This window comes from Ursus arctos, unplaced genomic scaffold (assembly GCF_023065955.2).
Source record: "Ursus arctos isolate Adak ecotype North America unplaced genomic scaffold, UrsArc2.0 scaffold_28, whole genome shotgun sequence".
Classification (NCBI taxonomy): Eukaryota; Metazoa; Chordata; class Mammalia; order Carnivora; family Ursidae; genus Ursus; species Ursus arctos.
The window spans coordinates 8,236,779-8,247,676 of NW_026622963.1; the positions used below are offsets into that span (position 1 = coordinate 8,236,779).

General features: G+C 47.2%; 1 protein-coding gene across 2 annotated transcripts in view; it reads right to left on the reverse strand.

Annotated features, from left to right (window-relative positions):
• Positions 1-10,675, reverse strand: part of ADPGK (ADP dependent glucokinase) — a 34,775-nt gene extending 24,100 nt beyond the window's left edge. The window contains exons 1-2 of one of the 2 annotated variants that reach the window (XM_026478464.4): positions 9,852-10,675; positions 1,764-1,989 (exon numbers count right to left, since the gene is read on the reverse strand). In XM_026478464.4, the coding sequence (XP_026334249.1) occupies positions 1,764-1,989; positions 9,852-10,078 (453 nt within the window). In that variant the 5' untranslated portion in view covers positions 10,079-10,675. The remainder of the gene's footprint in view (positions 1-1,763; positions 1,990-9,851) is intronic. The other variant, XM_026478463.4, reaches the window with a different exon arrangement.
• Positions 10,676-10,898: the final 223 nt, after the last annotated feature.

The window sequence follows — 10,898 nt, forward strand, 5'->3', positions numbered from 1 at the left end:
TAGGTTTTTTATGTAATAGTTATTAACTACTATTTTATCAATCTGCTTCTAGTTTAAGGGAGTTTGAAAAGACACCAAGTGAAGTGTTGCCCTCATGGAAGGTAGGGAGAGCATTTCAGGTCTCATAATTTTAAGAAATAACTTGGACAATCAAAAAGCTAGGTGAAGTGTTTATAGAAAAACTTTTTATTTTTTTGCATTATAAAACAAAAGGCAGGATCAAGGCAGAAGAGAATAGAAATTGAATTAATGGTTCAAATACTATGATCATAAAGACTTTTAGCAGCAGACTTGTCACCATGTTAGAACTATTGAGATTCTTTCCTAAGAGATCAGAATCTCACTAGTGAGCTCGGCTGTAAAAATGACTGCAGCTGACATTTTAACAGCTTGCTGTCTGCTTTACAAACTCAGCCGGGTAACGCCCGTGCCCACTTCTAATGTTCAAATGGGAAGCTTCAAAAGCAAAAAGAACTTCAAAACCTTAAAAGTTCTCAAAATAAAAGTGGCCATAAAGAATGGCCTGTGAAAGGTACCAATTAAAAATGGCATTAAGAGCTCCCCAGCAAGAACCACATCCAGACTAGGGTGACTAGCCAAGGGAAGCTTTTAGGTGAGTAGGGAGAACTGGGGGGGGGGGGGGTGGAGAGACGCTGAAATAAACAATTAAAATTCAGTCTCAAGAGGCATGGCGGCATGTGTAGCAGCAAGTATGCTAGGGTGAGGGCCTAGGTTCTCCAGCCAGCACTGCCTCTTACTCTATGTGAACCTCAAGAAAATATCTGGACCATGTGGGCCCCAAGGCTTTGTTTATGACCACATGGGCCTCAGGAGCCCTAGGCCTGACAGGTTCTACCCCGTAAACCAGGGGTTCTCAAAACAAGGTCCTCAGAACAAGAGCATCAATGTATTCCCTTCTAGAAGGGAAATAAATTCTCGAGTCCTACCCTACATCTGCTGAATCAGAAACTCTGGGAGCAGGGCCCAGGAATCTGTTTCAATAACTGCCCCCCACCCCAAGTGACTTTGTGTTTTAGGTCTGAGAACCACTGATCTAGACCAGCGCTTCTCAACCAATGTGATTTTGCTGCCCTCCTCTCCCCAGCCCTGAAAACAACTGACCACGTCTGGAGACATTTTTAACTGTCACAACGAGGGAAGGAGGGGAGTGCTGCTGTCTGTCATCCAGTGGGCAGGTGCGAGAGATGCTGCTGACCATCTCGCCATGCGCAGGACAGCTGCTACGACAAGAATTATCCAACCCAAAGCATCAGTAATGCTGAGGTAAGGAAGCTGGCTCTGGGCCACCAGAGCAGAGGGGAGGACCCAGGACTCCCTTACCCATGCAAAAGCTACGAGTGCTTTGTGTGTTTGGCCTTACTCTCCTGCTCAGGAAGGACTCAGCCATGCTATGATTATTCCATGTTATCAGCCACAAGCAATATCCAAACAAGAGTAGGCATCTTTCCTACCTTCACCTTGGGTAATATGAAAAAAAGAACAATTTGATGGATGAACTAGAACCAAAATTTTAGTACCTATGCTTCATAAATGTTGGCTGAATTGAATGGACTAGAAACAGCAGAGTTAATGGAAGTTCAGATACACAGTTTGACAGAAAGGGAAAACACCGCACAACTGGATTCCCAACAATCACCCTCCAGAGAGCCTAGAGGAAAAGCTGCTTGGTTGCTTCTAGGAATCTTACAGAAAGATACCTTTCCCCACCTTATCTTGATTTATTGCTGGTGAACCAAACAGACCTGCGCTCCTGGGAGCTCTGATGCAATCTGGGCAACGTCACGGAAAGCCTCCTTATCGCTAAAGAAGCGCTCAGCTGCGGCTCCCTTCCCCATGAAGTGAACGAAAGCTTCTTCCAGATCATTCCTTGAATGCAGAATGGTGTGATCTTTCCCATTCCCAGGACTCCGGCCAAGCGCCTGCAAGAGCTTCACCCCTGAGAGCACTACATCCACACAGGCATTGACTCTGGAAGGAAGGAGGGAAGAGTCAGCGTGAAAGAAGGAAGCAGAAGCACCGGGGCAGCCGGTGTGAACAACAGAGAAATGTTTCCACAAACTGTGTTCAAACAGAAAAACCGAGGAGGTGGATCTGAAATCTGAACTGGGAAATAAATAGCATATGGCGGGAAGAAGGTTCCTTTATCTGGACATACGTCTTAGGATCAGAACACAGGACTCTTTCCAACAGGATGGCAAACTTAGTTTTTTCCTTAAAGATTTATTTATTTGTGTGAGAGAGAGAGAGATGCTGAGCAGGGAGCCCGATGTGGGACTTGATCCCAGGACTCTGGGATCATGACCCGAGCTGAAGGCAGACGCTTAACCAACTGAGCCAGCCAGGCGATCCCAGGATGGCAAACTTTTACGCTAGCTACAAAGAGAAAACAGGTGCTCAGCATTTCAGAACAAAGCTATCATGATAACACAAATACAGCATTTCTGAGAAAATGCTGGCAGAGCCACACTGGCTGGATTCCTCCTGGCTTTGTGACTTGGGCAAGTCACTTTAATTTCCGGTTCTCAGTTTCCTCATTTATAAAATGGTGTAATACGGGTGTTTGACTCATCGAGCTGTTTTGAAGATTAAGTTAATATATGCTTAGGAACACTGCTTAGTGCAAAGTAAGCAAAATATAAGTTTTGGTCAAAAGCCAAGTATCAGATACCTTACCCCCAAAGACACATTAGGATGGTGGTAAGATACACTACCTAATGTCTAAATACTCCTAGCTCAAACTCTTCAAGAGTTAAGTGGTGCCTTAAACACTGAGGCACATCTGCAGTCTGGTAACATTCATCACTTGCCAGGTATTCACTGGACCAATCCATGACCTTTAAAGGGCTTGTAAGAAGCCAATGCTGCACCACCTGGTTGGCTCTGGAATCAAATTATAAAGCACTATGGTTGTCTGGCATGGCCTCTATGGTGTGCACAGAAAAGTCCTGGTTTATATTTTTAATGTTACTTTGCTAAAAGCCATCCCTTAAAAGAGAAGGGTCGAATAATTTGGGTACCTAGAGGAGGATTTCCTGCCCCCTACCCCACAGTCACCTTTATTCCTGCCTCTGCCTACTGGGGATGTCATTCTTGCCAGTGGGGCTAGACGACCACACAGGCAGCTCAAAGCCTGTGAGATGGCCAAGGCTCACAGCAGGCCAACAAATAGCTCCTGGTGATAAGGACAGCTGGGCTTCCAGGGTAATTCTGAGCAGCTTGAAAGCAGAAAGTATACTCATCAATAAAGAAGGCCCAAAGGACTGGATTCTAGTGTAGAATATAGCTACAATGCTTCCCTTTTAGTCTCTTAAAAAAAAAAAAAAATCTCTTGGAAGTGCCTGGGTGGCTCAGTCGTTAAGTACCTGCCTTCGGCTCAGGTCATGATCCCAGCGTTCTGGGACTGAGCCCCGCATCAGGCTCCCTACTTAGCGGGAAGCCTGCTTCTCCCTCTCCCACTCCCCCTGCTTGTGTTCCCTCTCTCACTGCCTCGCTCTCTGTCAAATAAATAAAAAAATCTTAAAAAAAAAAAAATCTCTTGATCTGGAAATTAACACACGAATTTATTAATGGTGGTAGACTCTAAGAAGAATGAGACTGGGCAAGGGAGAGGAATTTTATTTTTCACTAGATGTATTTCTGATTTTCAAAAGCATGTATTACTTTTGTAATTAAAAAACAATACAATTTTTTTTTAAAGATTTTATTTATTTATTTGACAGACAGCCAGCCAGCGAGAGAGGGAACACAAGTAGGGGGAGTGGGAGAGGAAGAAGCAGGCTCTTAGTGGAGGAGCCTGATGTGGGGCTCGATCCCCGAACGCTGGGATCACGTCCTGAGCCGAAGGCAGACGCTTAACCACTGCGCTACCCAGGCACCCCCCCCCCCAAAAAATACAATTTTTAAAAGGTTCGTATGGAGGCTAGACATCACTCAAGCATGGTTTACAAGAGCAAGGAAGAGACACATCTCTCCTAGTGACACAAATTGACTGCACCCACATCATAAGGATTCTTTAATTTTTCCTCTATGGATCCCGTGCTTTTAAAAAGATTTTTGCCCCCCCAAACAGCATTTAAATACTCAAATTTTCTTATTCTTTTAAAACGAAGATACATATACACTCTGGTCAATTGGAAAGGCATAATCTAAGAGTTACTATGCTTTTCTGTGCATAAAACACATCGACATTCACATGGCAGGTGCTTCATGATGTTTAGAATACATTCCTTTCACAGCCCTACTGATCATAAACCAAGCATACCTTTTAAACTGGTCTCAATTCCACCTCATACAGGGTGTTCTTTATTTCTACTGGATGTAATATTAGCTGTCTAAAGGGCAGACTCATAATAGGAATACTCTCCCTGGCCCTCAGATTCAAGTAGGCTCCCGAGTTTCAGACAGCGCAAGTTTGGATAGTGAGAGACACTATTTCCACCCAACAACCCTATCTAGAAAATGTTTTCCCATGGATTTGGGTCCTGAGTCTGGAGAGCAGAAGTTCAGACACTGAGGGATGCCCACCCACATTTGAAAATAGCAGCTTGCACAAACACATCGCCTTCATCTCCAGTGATATGGTGAGACCCTGAACACGGGCTGATTCTTTAAAGAGGAGAATGGAGGAAGTTTGTAGAAGTTACAAAACAAGACAAAACCAAAACACCCCCATAACCAAAAGGAACAACGTTCAACATATTTTGCAACACAAGACAAAACGCAACAGAATTTTGAGTTAAAAATATGTAACTACCATAGGAACATTTTCCACCCCTCCCTTCATCATGTCATGAATACTAAGGGAAAAAAAATCTTACAAAGGAAAAAATTTTATTCAGTAGCTTTTAATAATAAAAAGATCACTGAACATCTACGTGCCAGATACCACACTAAGAACCTCTCCATGTGCTTTCTAGTTACACTTTAACCAGAGCAAGACTCTTCCTCTGCTCTTACCTCAATTCAGTAGCATCCGAAAATGTAATCAAGCACATTACCTACGGTGCTTTATTCTCAGGGGAATTAAAGGGAGGGAGGGAGCGAAAGAACCAGAAGACAAAATTATGCTCACTTGACTTTAGGCAGAATTTCACAGTTGAGTAAGAATTGTATAAAAGATTATAATGTGAGTTTAGAGAAAACGAAGACACAGATGAAATAACTGAAAATAAAGAAAGGCGACACACGCTGAATGTCCAAACAAGAGGAAGGGCTGGAAGGGTAGGGGAGCCTGGGCTTCCAGGCGTACTGCCAGAGGCTCTTGGGGGGTGGGGGGAGGGGGCACAGTTCCCCTTCTAGACTGCAAGTTCTTTAAAGGCAAGGATGGTGGTTCTCATCACCTCCCTTCTATTTCACTATCTGTAAAATGTTTCCTTAGGTTCTTCCTAGCTTTTGAATACTATACCTAAGATACTGCAACAGGTAATCATAATCACCATAAGATGCAGAATTACAGAGGGGCGCCTGGGTGGCTCAGTCATTAAGCATCTGCCTTTGGCTCAGGTCATGATCCCGGGGTCCTGGGATCTAGCCCTGCATTGGGCTCCCTCCTTGGCAGGAAGCCTGTTTCTTCCTCTCCCACTCCCCCTGCTTGTGTTCCCTCTCTTGCTGTGTCTCTGTCAAATAAATAAAATCTTAAAAAAAAAAAAAAAAGAAGATGCAGAACTACAGAGAAGAGAAATCCAAAGGGGAAGGGGAAACGGACCCTGGGCTGAACTCTGGATGGCGCTCTGGGCAGAGAAAGAAGCCTGGTATTTATGAAGCAATGAATATAAGGCAGGCATTTTCAGACAGACCACACCAATTTGCAAAACGTGGTAAGACAGGGAAGTAGTCACTCTGCTTTCAGCTGAGAAAAGTTGAAACTGGGGGTTGACTACCATTCCAAAGGCCACAACTGGAAGAGCCTAAATTGCAACCCAGATTTCTCTGATACTGAAGCCCTCCCTGAGAGCACGCAGAAGCGAAGATGCAGATGAAGGGGTTAACTGTGTGTCCGGATACGATAAGAATGTTGATCTAGTTAGAATGGAGAGTTAAACAGAGGAGTAGAGTAAGGTAGGTTTCAAAGGTGAGGGTGAAGCCAGGTACTGGGGAACGAACATTAGGTTCTTCATTCACCCGATGGGTCTTCCGCACCAAAGTCCGATTTTAAAGCAGGCGGGTGGCACATCTTAGAAAGATGTGGTAGCGCGCTCCTATCCTTTACTTCTCCGGGTCCTTTCCACCAGCCCCTTACACACTGGTGCCTCCCACAATTCCACCCTTGCCATTCACCTTCCTTTCTTGTTCTCTTCTGGTGTGATCGCATACACTCTCTGACCTCGACCTAACTACTGGCATCTTCGAAGCCTGCAAGCCTGCTCCTCGATATCTACTAAACTTCAGCCTGTCGGCGGCTGGCTCCGCTTCATTTGAAATCCCACAAGCAAGCACGCTGCCCCTCCTCTGAAATCCAACCCGCTATCTTCCAACACAAACGTGTTCCTTTTTCTCAATCTCCCTTACCGCAACACTGTGGCATGAACACAGGAGCAGGCTTACCTTGTGCCTCTGGTACTTGACAGCTGTGTAATCTTGGGCCAATCAATACTTCTAAGCTTTGGTTTATCTGTAAAAACTGGATGACGATATTTGTATCTACCTACTTAAGGTTGTTAGCAGATACCCGATGCTAAAAACTTGCCATTTTGGACCGCCTTTCTTTACCACATTCAACCTATGAGCAACTCGCACGGCTGATGAAAAAAGGCTCTTTTCTCCCTCACCCAGACCCTGAAATCGCCTCTTAACTAGGGTCAGGATCTCAAGACCTTCCGTCTTATGAACCATACTAAATTGTATATTGCGAGAGAGTGTAAGTGGATACGTGTGTGTGTCCTTCTAGGAAGGTAAACCACAACACCCCGTGCCCCCAAATGAGCTTCCGGTACACTTACTGTAACTTCTCTCACCCACCCCTTGCATATCCCCATCTTTAGGCTAAAAATCCTTTTGGGTAATGAAAAATGTTACCAGTGTGTGTCTGTTACCCACACAAATGATGTAAAACTGTCAAACGGGTTAGAACCACTTCTCAAACCCACCCTTTACATTCCCACTAGTTATTCTCAAAAAGAACTTAGCCTCATTTACCTGCTTATAAACCTTTACTGCTTTCCTACCACCTACCCTGGTATAAAGGGCCCTTCTCAGCATCATTTACTGACATCTCTCTGCCAGAAGTTCCTTGCCCTCAAAACAGGGCTAACTTGCTGTTTCTCAACTACGTGTTTCACATTTGGTTCACTCTGCCTAGGTGGACTTATTCCCTCACCCCTGGGTGAAGAAATTCCATCTCTTCTCCAGGGCCTACCCCATGCCAAGTCACTACAGCAGAATATATTTCCCAAGATGAACACAAGATGCTCTATCCCACATGTTCTGTTTACAATGTGACACTGACACCCTTCCCATCAAAGCGTGTTCTGAGTCCCATCCACTTGAAACCAGCTGCACCTGGGACCTGGGACTGCGGTAGAAGTGATGCTATGTGCTATTAAGATTAGGTCATAAAAGGCATTAAGGCTTCTGCCTGGTCATCAGGACATTCTGTCTTCTTACCCTGCTGCGAGAGAGCTACGGAGCTGTAGTGGACAACCACGATCAACCTTTAATATGATCCCAGTCCCAGGCACCATCTGACTGAAACTGCATGAGACGTCAAGTCAGAACTGCCTAGCACAGACTAATCAAGCCTCAGAATCATAAGAGATAATAAAATGACCATGTTTCAAGCTGCCAAGTTTTGGGGTGATTTGTGATGTAGCACTAAATGGAACATCACCTTCTCAGATAGAGATTTTTCCAGAACCTCATCCTGGGAAGAATTAGTAATCCTTTGGGACACAAGGCTACCTTTTTTTTTTAAACCACGAGTTCTGCAAAAGCACTTTTCCTAATTGTTATCCACAGCACTGTGTGCCCCTGTCCCCCATCAATTCATATGTTGAAGCCCTAACCACAAACATGACTGTTTTTGGACACAGGGACTATTTAAAGAGATAATTAAGGTTAAATGAGTCCATCATCCAAGAGAACTAAGGTCCATATAGTAAGAGGAAGAGACACCAGGAGTGTGCATGCACAGAGAAAAGTCCATATGGGTACGTGGCGAAAAGGTGGCCATCTGCAAGTCAGGATCTTGACCTGAGACTATCAGCCTCTAGAACCATGAGAAAATTCCTGCTGTTTAAGCCACCCAGCCTGTGGTATTCTGTCATGTCAGCCCGAACACTAATAACGAATATATCTGTTTTTAACAAATGAGGCCGGGACCTTGCTTCACCCATTTCTGCATCCTCAGAACTTAGCACAGACCTGACACATACCATGTAGTTGCTGATATTTGCTGAATGTGCATAAAGCCAGGGAGGACACTTAAGAAACTGAGAAGGAGGGGTGCCTGGGTGGCTCAGTCCATAAAGCATCTGACTCCTGATTTCAGCTCAGGTCATGATCTCAGGATTGTGAGATCAAGCCCCATACTGGGCTCTGCACTCAGCGTGGAGTCTGCTTGAGATTCTCTTTCAGCTTCTGCGCACCCCCCCCCTTGTGTCTCTGCACATTCTCTCAAAATAAATAAAATCTTAAAAAAAAAAAAAAAAAAAAAAGAACGAAACTGATAAGGAAGTGGGTGAAAGGGCCTGAACTTGAAAGAAGAGGTAAAAGGAGTTATATCTGAAGAAAAGATATGCTGATTAAAAAAAAAGTACTACGGTGTGCCTGGCCGGCTCAGTACATGAAGCATGCAACTCTTGATCTCAGGGTCAAGTTTGAGCCCCACACTGGGTGTAGAGATTACTTAAAATAAATATTAAACAAAATACTAACATTTGCCTGCTCTTTACAGAAGACACCATGCAAGACTACACAATTATTTCGTTTAATCTTCAGGGTAACTTTGCTCTACCTTACCCTTACCCCCCCTCACAAAAACTAGCAGAGTACTTTGTAGAAGGTCTGCTTTTGTATGGTGCTTCGGAGGTGATGGCAAGATATTTAAGTCGAACTGTGACAGGGTTTAAAGTTAGTGTGAAGGGAACAATGAGAAATACAAAGAAAGGAGGCACTGTGAGTTGGGAGAACCGTAAATATGCAACATCACTGAAATCAGGGGAAGAAGAGTTGCAAAGAAAAGGGCATGTTTAGGGCGTGGAAGACTGTAGGGAATTGACAACGAAGACTAAAAAAAGGGCAGCTGAATTGAAAATTAACAAGTCACCAGAGAGCTTTGAGAAAGTAGTTTCAGTAGAGTGGTGGTCTCCCAGACCACGGTGTTAAGAAAGGAGAAACAAGGGAGAAAAGTCGGTAGCTAAAGGTAGTGACCACACCACTCACTCACGAAGTTCAGAAGAGGGTGAGTGTCCTCAAACTGGTAAGACCAAGTGTCTTTGACAGCAAAAAGGCAGTCGCCAAAAGAGCCGAAACAGGAATGAAGGAGACTGGCACATGAGGGTGTCAGGCTGCGCGGGATTTGCAAAAGGCTATTAGGCTGGTCCCATCGAGATGAGAGAAGGGCGCAGAGACCCGGCAAGAGGAAAAAGCAGTCTGCTGAGTCCGAGCAGCAGTGACAAACAGGGCTGGTCCCAGATATCCGACGCTTCTCGCCAAGGAGGCAGCGTGGACACCAGCGCCGAGGAGCCTCCTGGGCGACGTCTAGGAACCCGTTTCCGAGCGGCTCTACCTCCCAGCTCCCCAGCCGCCCGAACTCCGCCAAGGCGGCCCTCGGAGGCCCGGAGCATCCGCACCTCCTGGAGAGACCCAGAGACGCAGGCCCCGCAGGCACTCACCCCACGGCCACGCGGCGCCAACGCCGGGCGGGCCGTACGATGAGCGCGTCCCAGGCGGCCGCCAAGCGGCCCTCAGGGGAGCTGGGTCCCGCGGGCGCGGGCGCCAGCTGCAGCGAGCTCCACAGCGAGCGAAGCGCCGAGCCGGGCAGCTGCGGCTCCAGCAGGAGGACACAGCCCACCGCCAGCGCCAGGAAGCCGGCGTACGCAGAGCCGCGCCATAGCGCCATGGGGACGGACGCGCCGCACCGCCGGCCCGCTCCTTTCCCGGCCCGCGCCTCTTCCGTCTCGGCGCGCGCAGACGTCGACACGCGCCACGTCACGCCTGCGCGCCGCAGCCCCCGAGGGGCGGGCTGGGGGCGGGGCTCTGCGCCGCTGCCGGGGAGCCAAAGCTGGCGCTGGGGGGCGCGGTTGCACGGCCCTGGAGGAGGTGGGACAAAGGCTAGAAGGCGGAGCCGGGCGCGGGCGCTGGGACTCCAGCCGGACCCCTCTAGCCGTACGACAGAACAGGCGGATTATGAAGAAGCGGGCCAGTCTCATGCTAATCTTTGAGCCGGTCAATGGCCGCATTAGGGTAGCGCCTACAGTGCTCGGGGGGGGGGGGCACCAATCACACTCCCCCTCTTTTAATTCGTCCCTCCGCGAGTGTGTCCATCCTCCACCGCTGGCTTAACTCTAACTCTTTCTCCCCGGGGGAATTAGCTCAGCTTGCAGCCGCGGCGCAGCGAGCCCCTGGGGGCACGCGAGGCGGAGGGATTCCGCTCGCTCTCGGGTGGCCGAGGCCTTGGGCCGCTCGAGGCCTATGACAAGACGGGAGAGCCCACAGTGATCCTCCTCGTGGGACGACCAGAGTCAAACCTTAATATAACCCTCGTGGGGGCGCTGTTCCCTTTAACAGTATCAGAAAAACGCGCAAAAGCACACAATCTTGTGTTATGGAGATGATGGACTTGGGTTAAGAAACACTGGCTTCTCCTCTTTTCTGTTGGTGATAGGGCTTTCAGCCTGGGAAAGTTCGGTCTTCCTCGTTGTGACCCTTCTGTGTAGAGC